The sequence below is a fragment of the Anomalospiza imberbis genome, chromosome 21 (assembly GCF_031753505.1).
Source record: "Anomalospiza imberbis isolate Cuckoo-Finch-1a 21T00152 chromosome 21, ASM3175350v1, whole genome shotgun sequence".
Lineage (NCBI taxonomy): Eukaryota > Metazoa > Chordata > Aves > Passeriformes > Viduidae > Anomalospiza > Anomalospiza imberbis.
This window is the reverse complement of record NC_089701.1, coordinates 4664630-4681755: the sequence shown is the minus strand read 5'-3', so window position 1 is coordinate 4681755 and position 17126 is coordinate 4664630. Positions and strand designations below refer to the sequence as shown.

At 46.0% G+C, this 17126-nt stretch overlaps 1 protein-coding gene across 3 annotated transcripts in view; it reads left to right on the top strand.

Moving 5' to 3' along the window:
- Nucleotides 1–9398, top strand: part of NUP214 (nucleoporin 214) — a 38844-nt gene extending 29446 nt beyond the window's left edge. For all 3 annotated transcript variants that reach the window (XM_068211221.1, XM_068211220.1, XM_068211219.1), the window contains exons 30-36: nucleotides 610–680; nucleotides 1180–1336; nucleotides 2643–2789; nucleotides 4017–4188; nucleotides 7523–7665; nucleotides 8485–8509; nucleotides 9189–9398. In XM_068211221.1, the coding sequence (XP_068067322.1) occupies nucleotides 610–680; nucleotides 1180–1336; nucleotides 2643–2789; nucleotides 4017–4188; nucleotides 7523–7665; nucleotides 8485–8509; nucleotides 9189–9222 (749 nt within the window). In that variant the 3' untranslated portion in view covers nucleotides 9223–9398. The remainder of the gene's footprint in view (nucleotides 1–609; nucleotides 681–1179; nucleotides 1337–2642; nucleotides 2790–4016; nucleotides 4189–7522; nucleotides 7666–8484; nucleotides 8510–9188) is intronic.
- The last annotated feature ends 7728 nt before the right edge of the window (nucleotides 9399–17126 follow it).

Sequence of the window (17126 nt, the reverse complement as noted above, 5' to 3'; positions counted from 1 at the left end):
AAAATGATGGCACTGCAGGCAACTGCTTACTCATTTTAACTACAGTAGCAGAGAATAGTTAAATTGTGGGAAGTGAACTCTGCTCGAGAAAGGTGTTCCTAATTATAGAGATGTAAGTTTTATTACAAAAGGCACATTTAAGTGAAGTGGGAAATGGAAAGGGGAGTTCTTTTTTTAATCAAAACATTTCATTATCTTTAACAGGAGTCTTCAGGTAACAAAGCTCAGATCCTCTTTACACAAGGGCAATCAGAATGCTCCAGTGCTTGTGCACGACTTGCAGTATTATTGTAGCCATGTTAACAAAAATCCAATTCTCTTAGAGTTAGTAACAATCCCACAAGTGAAAAGGCCTTCTGTTGTCTATATTTAAGTTGGCCAAAGAGAGAATGAGTGTGACTTTCACATAAACTTTCAGTATAATTTATTTTTTGGGTTTGCATGTGCTTTGTATTTGTCCAGCCTAGATATGTTTGGTAACATCATTTGTATCCCTCTGTTTTGGCATGGAAGACCTGTCCTTATCCTGCCCTGGTCTAGTGTCACCTCCCTGAATGTCTTACACTGTGGTAATAGTTTTGGTGGTTAATTTTTCTTTTTTTCTCTTAGGTTTTGGTTCTAGTAACACAGGTTCTGTGTTTGGGCAAGCAGCAAATACTGGAGGCACTGTCTTTGGCCAGGCAAGTATTTATGGCTTTTTGTAGAAACAAAGAGCTGTTACATGTGGGGGACATGGTCAGGGTTCCCTATTTTTGATATATATTTTTAAAACACAGTTTGATGTGTTAAATAAAATGTGTCCCAGTCTGTACTGGAGATATTTGCTGTTGTGGTAAGCACCAGAGCATCTGCATGAATACTCCAGGGCGTATGGAGACAAAAACATTTTATCACATGCAAGATAAGATAGATGCAGTAAGTCTCCTGCCTTTATTCTATGCTAAGTGGAAAGTAGGGCAAGTGTAGGGCAAGTCTCAAAGGCATTGTTCTGTGCTGTGGACAAGATTTAAGACAGACTTAAATAAAATTTCATGGCATTCTATTTTGGAAGGTGATTGCCGGCTGCTTTGTCAGCCCCTTCAGACATCCAAAGAAAAGGCCCAGGCAGAACAGCCTTGGTGGGAACATGTGCTGCTTTGACTTTGCTTAAATCCCTTTTTTGTCCTTTTTGTGTTCTAGCAGCCATCTTCTTCCACTGGAAGCTTGTTTGGGACTGGAAGTGGTGGGAGAGGTGGGGGCTTCTTCAGTGGTTTGGGAGGAAAGCCAAGCCAGGATGCAGCCAATAAGAATCCCTTCAGTTCCTCCAGTGGAGGATTTGGATCCACAGCTTCCCAGAGTAAGTGAACAAAACAAGAATACAAAGTGTGCTGTGATTTCCATCTGCTTTTGTGAGCCCATCTGCTTTTCTGCTGATTGTTTTTGAGTAAATTGTGTGTTAATATCAATGGCTTTGAGGGAGTAACCGGAGTATGTGATGTGTAATCCAGAATTTTTCTTCTACATTTATGGAAAACAAGTAGGGAAGCCATTGAAACAAACAAGCAGATGCAAGAAGCGTGAATAATATCTATATTCTCTAGAGAATTCTTGTCTAAATCTTTCCTTAAAATGAAATACTCAAAATTCTTGTCACTGAATTTCTGCCTCCAACTTAGTTGGAAGTTAGAAAGCTTTGATCATTTCTCATCGCCCTAAGACTGTAAAAATTGCAAAGAATCAATATGTGAGAGAGAGAATTTTTGTTAACCTCTGCCTAAATATTAATATCTTTATGCAGCACGTGCAAGGTACTTTATCAAAATTTGCTGTGACATATGGATAGGCAGGTAGAAAGCACAAAGAAGGGGAAGCAGTGTCTGAATGTGAAAGTTGGGAAACAAAGGAAAGCTGTAAAATTAGTGCTGCAAGTGGTTAGAAGTAGCACTTCAAGCCTTTAAAGAGAATATCCATTTATTTTATTACATCTTTAATGACCCATTGACATTAATGGTTGAGGTCAGTTTTCTAACCTTGCTAATTTAATCATTTAATGCAGTTCTGGGGTTTGTGATGAAACAAAACAGATGGTTCACCAGAGAAAAGCTTTGGTTGTTCTGTGTCCTGCCTCTAGATGCTAAAACTCCCTGTAGGCTTATGAAGGATGAAAAAATGAGTTATTTCTCAGTAAGGCTGGAGAAGTTTGGCTCCTACTTTAAGGTCCTGTTAGATAACCTTGTGTAGAAATACTGAGCATTGCCAAAACAGCTGAGAACCTTTAATTTGTGGTTTGCTGATATTTGTGTTGTCTGGAGAGACTGATTGTGGCTGCTGGGATTTCTCACTTGAGGAATTGTCTTTTACTGACTGGGGCACAGGATGCATCTAAACAAATTATCCCTCTTGGTGATTTACTAGATTGCAGCAATAAAGGGTTGTTAGTGGTCTATCAAATCCAGAATGGATCTTGGTGCAACTACAAAGTCCTGTAGGAATTAAGGAAAACTTGGCTTCTGCCTGTGTTATTTTCAGCATGATGTTCATTGTGTGCTTGGGGGGTGTGGAAAGAAGAGAAATTTTCCCTTCTGCTTCAACTAATGAAGTGCAGTTTAGAATAATGTCTGCTCTGAGTATTGGCTGTTTATAAATATTCTTCATCTCCCCAGATTCTTCGAGCTTATTTGGAAACAGTGGAGCAAAGACTTTTGGCTTTGGCAGCTCCTTTGGAGAGCAGAAGCCTACAGGCACTTTCAGCTCTGGTGGTGGAAGTGTGGCCTCCCAAGGCTTTGGGTTCTCCAGTCCAAACAAAGCAGGTACTTTGGGAATGCACCCACTAGGACAGCCCTCACTGTCTGGGAGATATTTGCTGTTCTGCCACTTAGCTGTCCACAGCCTGGACTCGGTGCACGGACAAGGATTGTCTCTGAACAATAAATGAAAAATAATGGCTGAGTGAATGGAGCTTTAACTGGTGGGTCCAAACCAGAATTTTACTCTCACTTATGCAGCATCCAGTAAACCACATCCTCAGGTGTTCATTCCAAAAATTCCCATTGCAATCTAAGAGCTGAGAGCTGTGTAATTTAGTTCTGGTTTTATGTTCTGTGAAGTCAAGTGTACAGAACATGGAACTGAATGCATTTTTCCTATTTTAGATACTTCCTTGGACTGTTATCTTACAAACTTTGCTCTGGGTTTTGTAACCTCTTTTATCCCCATTTCACCACTTAAAATAGTGGAAAAAGGAAAGTGAAACATGTTAATATGCATTGCTAAAGAGAGTGTTTGCTGACCAAAGCTTCAGCCCCTGGGTTGAATGCTCTTAACTTCCTAGAGACAGAGGTAACAAAATACCTGATCTGTGTTTAAATAATTCAAGCCTAGCATTTATTTTTTTCCAGACCTTTTGTGTTTACAGCCAAACAGTATCCATTACCTTGGCATGGACTGGAATTTCACCCTGGGTATTAAAATGTGCAGTGGTATCCCATCCTCATCCCTGGTCAAATAAAAGAGCAGGTGTCCTTCATGTTCCACAGTGAAACAAGCCAATAATATCAGCAGATGAACATAGAAATAATCTGGGTAGAAATCCATTCAGAGCTGCAGGAGGCAGCTAACACCTGAACAGAAATTGCCAAGAGCAGAGATAAGTTCTCGATTCCCTGCAGGCAGTTCCACTGACCTGGCATTTAATCTTCCATTTTCGTTTCCACCACTTAAACCAGGATTAGATCATACCCTACCTCCCAAATCTTTGCATCACTGAAGCACCTAAAACCCAAATTTGCATCTACTCTCTGATCTTGAGATGGGGGAGACTAGCCAGTTGCAGTTTTCTTTCATGCATTCAGGCACTTCTCTGACCCATATCTCTTGCAACAAAACACCCTGCAGATTGGAATTAGTTCTATGAATTGGTGTCCATATGATGGGATGAACACCCCATTATCTACCTGGAAAGCTGCTCTTTGTTTTCTCTCTCTGCATTATTGTTTATGTGATATTCTTGTCCCCTTTTTTGCCTCTGTTTTGCTCAGGTGGCTTCGGTGCTGCTCCAGTGTTTGGCAGCCCTCCCACTTTTGGGGGATCCCCTGGGTTTGGAGGGGTGCCAGCATTCGGTTCAGCCCCAACCTTTTCAAGCCCTCTGGGCTCAACGGGAGGCAAAGTGTTCGGCGAGGGGACGGCAGCAGCCAGCGCTGGAGGATTTGGGTAAGCCAGGGAAAACAACCTTCTTGCATGACAAGGTTATGTTTGGTTACCTCTGCTTTTACACGAAGAATATGTTCTGTCATTGACTGGGAAGCTCGAAGTGTCCTTGGTTTGATTGTTTAAAAGACAAAACCAATTAAGGTATAAAACTAAAACTCGCGCCCCAAAGGAAAGAATGAGTGTGATCATTTTAATGCTGGTAACTCCTGTGTTGAATCTTTAGCTTTTGAGATGTCAGCTTGCAACTCTGTGAGGAAATGCAGGGGTATTTTCTCTGTGTGCATTTAATGAGTGCAAACCTAGGACTACAAACTATGCCTAGCAAAGCAAATAACAATTATTGTTATCTGTTACTCTGTCCAGACACTTTATCATCTGGGTAGATCCAGGCTAGAAATGCTAATGAGAATTCAGGCTGTTCTCTCTCCTGTGGGATGAGGCACTTGAAGCAGTCTGTGCTCTCAGAGCTCTTTATATTTATCCCTCCCTGATTGTTTTTACCTGTTCCTGTGTCCCCTAAGCCTGTGCTTGGCACCAGAGCAGACAGCACATCATTCCTTGCTTTATTCATCAAATACAAAATTCCAAACTTTGCCAAGCAGTTTCTGCAAGAGGCAGCAAATGCAGTTCTTCAGCATTGTACTACCAGCCAGCAACACTCCTTCATGTCCTGCAGTTACAGTCAGACTGAACAGAGCCAATTAAAAAGAGAAAAACTTCCAGTGAGGAGAGGAAACCGGATGTCTCCCCAGTCTTGGTGTTTATATATTTCACAAGTGTTTGTCTCTTAGTCTGGTTTCAGGAGGAACTGCCTTTACATAAGGCACAGGGGACATCCAGAAGTACGACTTGTTAATTCTCTGTGAGGTGTGGGCAGGTACCCCTGAGCTGGGGCAGGCTTCAGCCAGGTGCTCCTGCTGTCCAGAATGTGCAGCAGATTGAGGAGTCCCTTTGGAAAGGGTGAAAATACAAGTAGCTTAATTAAATCTTAAAAGAAGGATGTGTTTGTAGGGATGACTTAGCTTAAATCAACTGCTAGTTTGTTCAGTTCCAACATCCAGCCATTGTGCTGCAGGACTGGATCTGCTTAGTGACAACATGGAGAGCTTAAAGATAAAATGGGATTCAGAACAAGCAGCATGTTGATGGAAAAGAGGTCTTGCATAAGCAGTCTGCAGACTCAAGAAAGATAATTCAGTGACTTAACTTGTGGGAAGCTCTGACAATTTTTTCTCTACTAGAAAGGTACAGACTCTGATATTTTCAGAATTCCCTGAGGAGGTTGAGTTTTAAAACTTTAAAAGAGTGTGCAGAATTCCCAGGCAGCTTTACAAAAATCCAAATCTCACCACAAAATGTTGAGCAATAGTTTAATTCTGCAGTATAATGTAGTATCTGTGCAGGACTTCCTTTTTGCCTTTCTCTTGACGTGAAACTTGAAAAATCCCAATTCCAAAGAAGTCACTTGCAAGTACATGGTGTTGTATTAGCTCCAAGTTCCTGAGAATACTCTGCTGACTTAAATACATGTGATTCATACTGCTTCAATTCTGAAAAATCTGCATCACTCAATAAATTATGGGGGTGTCAGAAATAGAAACCACTACACTTCTTCAGAGCCTGCAGTTCCAACTGTTGGTGGGTAAATAATGTTTTGCTTTTATAAACTAACCTCAAGTGCATCTCAGTTGTGCTTTGCACAGCAGCTTTACAAAAGACCTGAAAGTCTGGGCAAGATAGGTTGGATTAAATTGTTACCAGGCAATGACTGCATTTCATGTCTTATGTGTCTGGAAAAAAATATTTTCATATTAAGCTCTTTCTTACTTAAACTGTGTGTAGCCTTTCCAACAGGCCTCTTCTGATTGCAGCTGAAAGGAGCAGTTTGAACCACAAGTTTTCTTGTCACTATTTTTACCTCCTCTTCCTTGCACAAGATAGACAGGATTTGTGTGTTGTAGCACAGTCCTGAGAAGATGGAGCACTCTAAAACCTCTTGTTCTAAACACACCACCCAATTTTGCTTCTTTTTAAAAAAAAAAAAAAAAAAAAAAAAATCTGTTCTGCTTTTCCTGAAAAAAGCGCATTTTGTGGTTCTGAGTGCTGCCTGCAAGTACAGAGGTGAGAAGCCAAAGCAGGACCAGAGGTGCAGAGTCACTGAACTGCCCCTGGTATCTGCTGCTGTCTGTGGAAGCAGTGTGCACACTTGGCAGTGTCTGGGAGAGGAGAGGTGATGTCCTTTGCCAGGTGAATTGCTTGTCACATTGCTACCAGGGCTGTCTTTTGTCTGGAGAGATAGCTTTTGATGTAGGTCTGTGTTTTGGGTTTTTTAAAGTCTCCTAGATGTGGATGGATGGAGAGGTGGGTTAACGTGCTGTCAGGTTGTGTTTTAAGTGAGAAATGACAGGAGTTTGTTGAGGCACAGCCTGGCAGAGCTGGCACACTGTGACGTGTCCAGCTCTGCTCAGGCTGCTGCTGGGTTTTAGGATTGTTGTGTACTTGCAGAGCTTTAGCAGAGCTTGTAATTTGGAAATCTTGTGTCTGCATGTTGCCCAGTTTAACTTAAACTTGAAGGTCCTTCTTTGAGAACATTTCTTATATTCAGAATGGAAGGGAGGGCAGAGAAACATACTGCATGTCATGGTCTCATTAGTGTGTCACACTGAGAGCTTTGTGCTGCCTGGCTGGACAGAGTGGGTGGAGAAAGACACATTTCCATATATAAAAGTGTTTCTCATTTCAGTCCCCAAAGGCAATTAGGGAAGTGATTAGTTAGAGGTGGTGGGGAGAAGTGCCAGGTTGGTGCAGATCTTCAGGGAAGCACTGGAACCTTGTGTGGTTCAAACTGGGCTGGGGAGAGAAAGGAATTGCACATTTCTCTGGGCAATGGGGAAGGTACCCTCTGAAATTTGGGAATCTGGGTTGTATATCTGGGCTCTGCTTTGTGCTCTGGCTTTGAGCAGCTCACACCAATTCTGTGTTTGCTGCCCTGTTTGTGAAGTGAAACGATGCTGTCCTTTTGGTGAAAACCACACACGGGAGTGAATTATAATAATCCATTGGATGGCTGGAGTTGGTATTTCCAAGCACTTGAAAACATACCCTGAATAAGCATGAACATATTTGCCTGGTGTGTGTCAAGAATGGGACCTTTTTCTATACAAAGAGTCTCCCAAAGCGGGAAATCTCTTTCCAAAATGAACAATTATTCATATCAGCTGGTCTCACTTTTTGATGTATCCTTTATGGAGTGCACTGTTATCATGGGTATGGGGACAAACTTCCAGTGTGAGAAGATGTTTGCAAACTCAGATTTTCTCTTTAAAACCTGCAGGTTTGGTGGTACCAGTAACAACACAGCATCATTTGGCACCTTGGCAAACCAGAACACGCCCACGTTTGGCTCCCTGTCCCAACAGGGCACAGGCTTTGGAGCACAAAGCAGTGGATTCTCAGCTTTTGGGACAGGTGGAGGAGGTAGGAGAGGCTAATATCACCCTAACAGCCCCCATTTCTCTGGTTTTCCCTGGAAATTGGGTGGGACTCCTCAGCTCCCTGTCAGAAATCTGCCTGGTGCTGTAGGGAAGGCACCATGTACAGGAGAATTGAGGTGTGGGGTGGGGTATAGCACCTTCTCAGCCTTCAGCTCCTAGTTCCATCACTGATCTGCTGTGTGCAATGTCAGCACATCACTGCTGCTCTGCACACCTCATCTGATTATTGCTTGTCACCCCTTTTGTGGAGTTGCTCTTTCTCCTCAAAGGAAAATACTGAGAAATAAGGAATATTTCTTCAGTACCATGTGCTTGGGTATCAGTGCTGTAAGTACTTAGTGTTAGAGGAATATGCACTGAAAAACCGAGCTGGAACACCAACAGCCAAATGTTTTTCTGCTGCAGTTCAGTGAAGCCACAGTGGTTTAGCCAGGGCTCAGAGCAGAGCCCATGCAAAGCCACGTTCCCTGGTGGCTGCCTGACACCAGGGCCTGCATTAAGCATAAACCACCTCCAGAAAGCAGCTCAGAGAGAGAGGAGCAAACCAGGCACATTGTCTGCAGGGCTGCTAATGAATGAGCTGGCTGATGAGCAGTGAAAGCCAAGCCCTCTTAGGAGCCAGGCAAGTCACATCTCTTGTAGATGGAGATTTGACTTTCGTTGTTTGCCCATCGCTTTTCTCCTGGCCTAAGGCAGGAAAGAAATATTTTTCAATCTGTGTGTGGGAAGGGACATTTACTACAAATCCTACGCATTCATTTTCCCTTTTACCAGCTATTTTTCTATCTTGCTTTTCTTTCAGGGTTTGGTTTTGGATCACCTAACACGTAAGTACCATTTTGTGTCTTAACTCTTCCTTAAAAATAGGAATCGAATCAGAATAAGGAGTGGAATGGTTTACAAGAGCAAACTCTGAAAATAGCATTTAAATACTAGTTCTGATTTCCATTTTGGTGGTGCTGCAGAGGTCAAAGTCCAGGATCTGGATGTGAGCTTTCCAGTGAGGTTTACCTGTCTCTTAAGAGAAAACTTCCACTTGGATCATGCTCCTTCTCCACCTCTCAAGGACATGATGTGCGTGCTCAAGCTCTGTGTGTGAATCAGGAGTCTGCTCCATTTATCAGGTTGAAACAAGGAATGAAATCAATTGGTACTTTTGTGGCTGAAGCGAGATGATGATTTACAGTTAAAGGTTAACTCTGTCATCTGCTCTGCTCTGCCTGGCTGGATCCCTTCCAGCAAGTTTCTTAAACTTTGTTTCCCTGTCAGATAGCAAGAACCTGGATCTCTGCAGATGGCAGCCTCTAGAATAAGCACAATTATATCTAGTCAGTGTGTGTTGCTGCAGGCTCAGGTAAAAGAGGCTGGAAATACTTGTGTGTTCTCATAAAAAGCTCCTGGTACTAGGGAGACTGGAGGTTTGATTGAGAGATCTGCTGAATTAATGCTGCCTGAGGGAGGCTCTAGCACTCACTGCTGTGGTTTTCTTTTTATCTTGCTCCACAGATCTTCCTCTGGATTTAGTGGATGGAGAAGCTAGGAACATCCTGAACTTTTCCTGTAGCTCCTGCATTCATGAGTCACCCACATGATCAATACTCAACCAGCTTTTCTTCTAAATACGAGTTCTCAGACTTTTTTTTTAAGAAAAAGATTTTGCTTATTTTTATGCAATACTTGCTCTCGCTCTATATTAAACTATTTTATCTGGCTTGATGTTTTCTGTGGTGGAAGGGTTTATTATCTCCCTGCATCAAGAGGAGATGGATGTGTGCTGAGCTCAGCTTTCACTTGTCCATCCCTTGCCTACACACGGGAATAGCTCCAGTTGGTTCCTGACATAAACCAGCACATTTTTCATTAATAGAATGCCTGATTATCACAGGCTCTGAAGAAGGGGCTGAGGTTTGGCCTGCTAATTTTAAGTCTAGGATGGGGCACATGCTTATCTCAGTGAAGTGCTGAAACTGAGTCATGTGTGAGCCAGAGGCTTAGTGGAGAAATAGGAAATTATCTGGGAAGAAGCTGGCAGCGTGCAGAGCACGTTCCCATGGCAGTAACATTCAGCAAAGAGGTGGGAAGTAAAAGCTCTCCTATTTTTACCTTTCTGTAAATCTTACAGAACTCAAAAAATGGAACTCGGGTTCTGGGGAAAACTTCTGGCCCTGGGAGCAGACATACGACCTCCATCTAGAGCCATTTGTGATTTTGTTTTTTTTTTTTTTTTTTTTTGCTTTGGTTGTTGGATTCTACTGTTGGATACATCTTTTTTCTGACAGAGATGAGATTGTGCTTTTTTTCCTGTAGCTTTTGGCTTTAGTCAATATCATTTGTGAAATTCTCATGTGTTTATACTTGAACATACTAAACAAATGTTTTAAAGAATGCCCCGAAGGCTTCTGTTCTGGACAAACACTTTTTCTATTTGATGCATCTGACCTCCATGAAACCTCCAAATGATGCAGTCAGGTTTTGTTGCTCTGTGGATAACACATTTGAAATCGCAGCTCCTGTGTTAGCTGAGTCCATGAAGATTGAATGGGCTTTTCTTCTTGGTCCTATTAGGATGTTCTGGGGAGTTCTGCATTTTCTGTTTTCAGCAGAAACATGGTATTGTTTCTTTTTCTCTTTACCATCACATGATACGATGACAGGTGACATTTTCTGGTTTGGTGGATGTGATCATTTTTGGGAATTGTAAATAATTGATAACTTCTTGTTTTCATATCCCTTATAAACTTATATTTTTCAACAGTTCCTGAAGAAATTGTTTTTTTTTTTTTTCAAATCAGCCTAAAAATGTTTTCCTAATCCTGTCCTTGCTGAGCCAGGTGTCCTTCCTGTCTCTGCACCTGGGAATGACATTAGGCAGGTTTCCTTTAAAAATGAAGAAATGTGGGCAGTTCAGTGTACAAGGAGGGCTTGGTTTTAGCTGTGGAGAGGCTTTGCAAGGCCATGGGCTCCAAGGCTTTTCCATATGCCCTGTATTTCACACCCTGGTGTGCCATGGGTCATGTTAGAGGCAGCACTTTTGGGATTTGGGTATAACCTCCCCGTTCCTTTGGTGGAAGAGGGAGAGTTCTGGTGATGCAGGGACCACAGCACTGGGACAGAGGGAACACTCCCAAACTGGCTGGCCTGGAGGTGAAGAAAAGCTGAAGATGGATTGAAGCATGCCTTTCCCAGTGTATTCTCCTTGACAAGACAACATTTCTTAAGGCCTAGAGGTGACACTGCTGTTGTGCTTTCTTTCCTCTTTATAAATAGCAGCTGGCCCAAACCATTGACCTTAAATTCTTTGCATTAATCTCCCCTCACTGTGGCATGTGACACCTCCTCAGAGGCCATATCAGCTGTGCTCCCCCAGATAGCTCAGAAGCCTCTTGCTGTGGAGAAGATTGGCTTGGTAAGAATGTGGTGTTGGCAGGCTGAGCCATTTGAAGTTTCTCTTTTGGAATGGTGGGAGCAGCTGGGGGGTGTCCCTGCTCTGCTGCTTGGTACCTGTTTAACTCCTGGCAAGTGAAGTGCCTTTAGAACTACCCCAGACCCTGACTGAACATACGTTTTCTTGCAATTGTTCCCAAATCCTGGCTGAAACAGCCCAGCCCCCTGAACTATCTGCCCTTGAGAAACAGGTGCTGCTCCCTGTTTCCATAGTAGCTGCTGGAGGAGCTGAGCAGCTCCCAGAGGCTGATCGTGACCACGAGCCCACAGGAATTTGCACAAAACCCAGCAAAGCCGGCTCTGGAAAAATCTGCATTTTCATTAGATGACTCAAGGAGCTGGCAAGTGCCTGTGGCAGTGGCTTGGTGGCTGTCACAGGCTGTGTCACCTGTGCTAAGTGGCCTCTGGTCATGAGGCCTCTGTCCAGTGCTCTGTAGGTGAACATCCACCGAAGAGTAAAGCTGCTAATGCAGAAAACCCCAGTCTTGGTAGTCCTGGGGAAAGAATTCAAGGACTAACCAGGCTTGGAGCCTCATTCAGTAGTTTGTCCATGCTGGTTAATCCTTGGATAACCAGCAGCCCGCACTCCACTGTTTTGGAGGAGCTTTGCCTTCTGTGCCTCCTTTTTTCCTGCTCTTTCAGCATGAGCAGAAATTTTCCAAGGCTTTTATCAAAGGCAAAGTCTTAATTATTTCTAATGAAAGCACACACTTACTTTCCCCTCCTGAGACCACGCTGTGGCCTCAAGGCAGTGGGAAGCCAAGTGCTGGAAGGGCTCTGCTGTGACAGAGCACAGGGCTGGTGTCACTCTGGTGGGCAGAAGGGAGCTTCAGGCACAAAAAGGATCTCCCCAAACCCGTGGGGAGACCAAAACAGGGATTTCTGCTTCCTTGAAGGCTAAAAGAGCAACAAAGGAAAGAGCTTTTTTTTCCTGGAAAAATAAGGCAAAACCATAGCTTTGTCACAGAGGTAGAAAAAATAATTATTTAAATCTCATCTTTGAAAGGCTTTTGCTGTATAATGCTTGATATTTCAAAATGTGGTCTCGGCCATATCCCTCTGTCTGTTTCTATCTCCTAGGAAGGGAAGGACATCATTCCTTTGGCCCTTCTGTGCCACAATGGGGAGGTGACCAGAGGACAGATGCCAGTGGCATCCTGCTGTTGTTGAGCTGGGAAGGGATGGCATGGCTGGACTTCATCCCGTGCTGCTGGGTCACATCCCTTGGCTTGTCTGTCCCTCATGGCCACCCTCCTGCCAGGGGCAGAGCTGACGTGTCCCTGACCAAAATCCTGGCAGTGGGAGGAACCAGACCATGCTCCTGCCCTGGCCTGGGCAGGAAGGGCTGCTCAGCCCCTACAGGGAGCTGCTCTGGTGTGCTCTGGGGTGAGTCTCACAGGGATCCCTGTGAGAGATGATGGAGGTTGGAAAAGTGCTGCAGAACATTCCCTTGCTCCAGATGCTGGGAGCAGGGATTGAGGCTGGGGAAAGGTGAAGGCAGGTGGTGGCACCATCTCTCCTGCCAGCCCTTTGCCCAGGAATCAGGGCACTGGTCTCTGTCCCTGCCGGCACTCTGGAGCAGAGCTCCCTTCTCCCCTCAGCTGTCTATGTGTCCAGGCTCAGAGGCTGAAATGACATTTTATTTATCCCTTCTTAGTTTTCATGTGTCCCTTGTGCATTGCTTCCAGCATTGCTTACAAGGAAAAATAATCCTGCATGAGGCTTTGGCATGAGTGAGTCTGGGAGTGCCAGGGACAGTCTTGTTCCTAGATAAATGTCGTGTGGAGCCCCAGGGGCTGGGAAGAGGCAGCTGTGGCTCGCAGGGATGGGTCAGCAGTGAGTCCATCCCTGTCCCCCCTCTCCCAGCCATGAGGCTCTGGGGTCTTGCAGCCATGGAGAACAGGCACCCAGTGCTCTGGTTTAACTGACATGGGGGTGTTTGGTCAAAGGTTGGACTCTATGACCTTGGACATCTTTTCCAACCTTTGTGACTCCATGACTCTTCCTCTCCCAGGGATGAGCTTGGATGTCTCAACACATCTTCCAGCTCTGCACACCTACACGTGTCCATGGGCTCAGCTCCCCCGGGGCTCTGTGCTCGCTCTCAGCATATCCCTCACCCCATCCCCACCTCCTCTTCCTGCAGCTCCCAGTGGGTCACAGAGCTCCTCCTCTGCCTGTGTATGTCTGTCCCCTGCTGCAGAGCCAGGACTTATCTCATGCAGGCTCTGTGCTGCCAGGACCTGTGTCGGGACTCGTGTGTTCCCTGACAGGAGATAAGCTCAAGTGCTGGGGCTCCACTGCTGCTGCTCTGGCCTGGGCTGCCGTTCTGCCTCCTCACAGACCCGTCCCAGCGTGGACAGAAGCAGTGAGCCCCCTACACCACCATCTCTCAGAGCAGGGTGCTGCAGTCACTGCCACTCAGGGCTCCTCACAGAACCTCTCTGCAGGTGGAGAGGTGAAAGGGGAATGTGGGACAACCCCAAAGTTATGAATCGTGGTTGAGTCAGACCTGACTCTCCAGTGCTGCTCTCCCATGTTTGGGTTTTTCACAGAATCATGAAATGGTTTGCGGGGGAAGGGACCTTAAAGCCCATCTTATTCCACACTCTTCCACACCTCCAACTTTCCCAGACTGCTCCAAGCCCTGTCCAACCTGGCCTTGGACAGTTTCAGGGACAGGGCAGCCACAGCTTCTCTGGGCAAATTGTGCCAGGGCCTCACCACCCTCACAGGGAAGTAATTTTTTCCAGGACTCTACAACCAAAAGCTTTGTGGGGACCAATTTACAAAAGTTACTAAAGGTAGCCCTGAGAATCTCAGTGCAGGTTGTTTCAGGAGCTGTTACAATCACATGTAAATTCATGGCACTGTATTTTTATTTTTTAATAGATGCTTCAAGGTTCTTCAGAGCATTGCTAAGAATGTTTTGCTTTAAAACTTGAAAACATGAACGAATGAAAGGAGTATTTGCGGCTGCTGCACATTAACAGTTTAAGGAGATGTGAGAGAGAAGAAATAGGGAACGAAACCTGATTAGCATCAGCAGAGGAAAGTCCCTGCAGAGTTTCAAGAAGGAACTGTGGAGGACAGAGGGTTTCTTCAAATGAAGGAACCGTTGCCTCAGTCTGCTTAAAACCGAGGTTAGAAAATCACAAAACCAAGGGACAAAACTTGTAGAAAGGCAAAGTTTGAGATGTGCTGCAGTCAAGGATTGGTGTTAGATGAAGCACCAGAATGGAGCTCCAGCATCACCTGGGCTATGCTGGGCTCAGCAGCTCATCACCTTCCCTGTGCCCTCCTCATCCCTCACAGGGGCTTCTCCAGTGTCCCTGTGCAGGGAGAAGTGACCAGGAGCTTTTGGCTTTTCCAGGATCTCCCCAAAGCAGCTGTGAGTTAGCTGGTGTCCCCTCCCCACCCCTCCCTCCCTCCAAAAGTGGGACATCTAAATTTAACCTGCTATCGACAGATGAGGCTGGAGTGTTTCCACTGTGGCAAGGAATCCCACTCAGAATCTGTCCTCTCCCCTGCTCAAGCTCCATCCCTGCACATTCCTTTTCTCGAGCGTGGAGTTTCCTTTCTCCTCCTCCCTACCTGCACTTGTTTGTGTCACTGCCACAGCACTGATACCACAGCAGGTCTTTGCTCTGCTGCTTTTTGGAGAAGCTTGGATGCTGCTTTATTGGCTGGCTCAGAGACCAGCAAAACTTCTCAAAGACCCAAAAGATGTGAAAGGGAGAAACCGGTGTCTTGCTTGGGCAGAGCCGGTGGGATGGGAGCCTGCAGTGGGGTCGGGCGGTGGCAGGAGGAGCTGGAGCACGGAGCTGGAAGGTGCCAGCAGCGCCCTGTGGATTTAAGGGATCAGCAGTGGGGCTGTGCTGGCCGCTTGGCCAGGCACCCCCTGCTCTCCAGAATTCATACCAGCACTGCACTTTACTGGAAAGCAAACCCTGAACGTGAAAATTTTCGGGGGCGGGCAGGGAACAGTGGAATGAATACAGGTGGTGTTTGAAAGCCAGTCACGGATGCAGCAGCTTTCACCCTCTCCTCTGCCCAGGGCTCTGCGCTGCTGCCTCTCTCCAGATGCGGTATTTTCAGCGAACATCTGACCCGGCTTTTGCTAAATGAGCAAACGGCGTCAGGAAACCAAAGCGTGCGGAGTTCAGCCGCTGCCCGCGCCGACCGGCCCGGCTCCGGCCGCCCCGAGATGCGCAGCAGCCTGGTGATGAAAAATGCAGGATGCTGGCTGGTGTTTTTCACCAGAAACCTCCTGGCTCTGTCTGCTGCAGCCCAAGAGCTGACACGGAGAGAGGACTGGTGGTAAATAGGGTGCTTATCGCTGCCTCGAAACGTGAGCGCAGAGCTACTCGTTTAAAAACAGCCACCGCCCAAACGACTCCAGGCAGACGCGTTTGAAAATTTCACTTTATTTCTCTGTCTGTTATAAAAGCAGGGTTTTGTATTTTACATCTCTGTAAGTGTCCAGACTCGGTACATCTTGGTTTTGTTTTCACAGTATCTCTGCAAGACCAAGGACGATTCTTATTGCTGCGCCGGGAGCCAGGGCGGGAGGGACGGCGGTGGCTCGCCTTCCCCCCGGGCTGGACCCAGCCTGGCGCCGGCTCGACAGGTCTCTACCCCTCCCCAAGGCTGCTGAGGGTCTGTACTGACTCCCCGAGGGGCTGCCCCTCTCCTCCCACGCTCATCTCGGTGTCAAGGGTAGGGAAGGAGAACCACGAGGTCCGCGACCCACTCGGCGCCTTGGCCGCGCTCAGCAGCCCCTGGGTGCAGGGGAGGGTCTGGGCCAGGGCTGTTTCTCACCCTGGACCACCAGGGATGGCCAGGCTGCACTCTGAGCCCCTGTGGGGATTTGGGTCTATAAAGAGCCGAGAGCATCACTGATGGGAAGGGTGAGGCACAGACACGCTCACGTTCATCCGTGTATCCCGTGCCAGTGCCCCAACACCTTCCCAGTGTATCCTTTGTGTATTCCTGGTTCTGCAAAAAGCTGCCAGAGAAGGAGCTTGATTCATCTCTGCTCATTTGCCGCTCTGCCCAGGGTCCCCAGACATTTAAGTCCCCACTGGAACCCTGTCAATCAATCCCTGTTCTAACCACATGGCCATTAACCAGCCTTAGCAACAGCGGTGTCTTAGAGCCTCTGTTCCTTCCAGCCATCCTTCGTGTTATAGACAATCTGTCCCCATCAGTTTTGTAATGAAGCAGCATTGGAAAAACATCACTTTTAATCACAACACATGAAATCTCCAAAGAGGCAGCATCACTCTCTCTGCTGTGTCTGGTGATGCAGATGGAGGTGAAGGGGCACGCTTCGACCTAGGCACGGGATAAAGGCATTCTTTGGGAAGGGAGAAGTCCATGCAAAGCCGACCCCAACGTGAAATTTGAATTTTGTATTTACTGCTTAGCTGGGTCCGTTCAGTGCAACAGGACAAATTAGCCAGGAGGTTACTATCAAATTGCATGGATGTATCCAGTCCACCAGGTAGAGGGAATAGGAGGAACCAGATTTACTTAATGCACTGGGAGACTAAGTCCAACACAAAGCTAAGTGGAAAAGGACATAGGTGTTCCCTGAATGTGTTTTTTGGTGACTGAGAAGAAATCTTTCCTTGGAATTTCTTTGTGCAGCTAATTAAGACAACTGGGTCCGATTCCTTCGACCCAGGCTGACATCAGTGAGAACTGTAAGTACTCAGCACCTGGAGACAAAGTGAATACCAGACACAAATCCCCCTTCTGCTCCCACCCATGGGACTCAGCAGCAGCCAAGATGTGTGAGAGCATGATCAGCTATTCACCCACAGCTCACAGTTTGTCCTCTTTTGCATGTATTGCCTCGGAGAAAATACAGACAAGTCCCAAAGGGCTGTGCCAGTGGAGCTATAGTTGGATTTGAATCCAGGTAAGAAAATGGAGTTTAATACAGAGAGTGACTGTGCAAGTCCAAGTCTCCCTAGCTTCATCCTTTATAGTCCC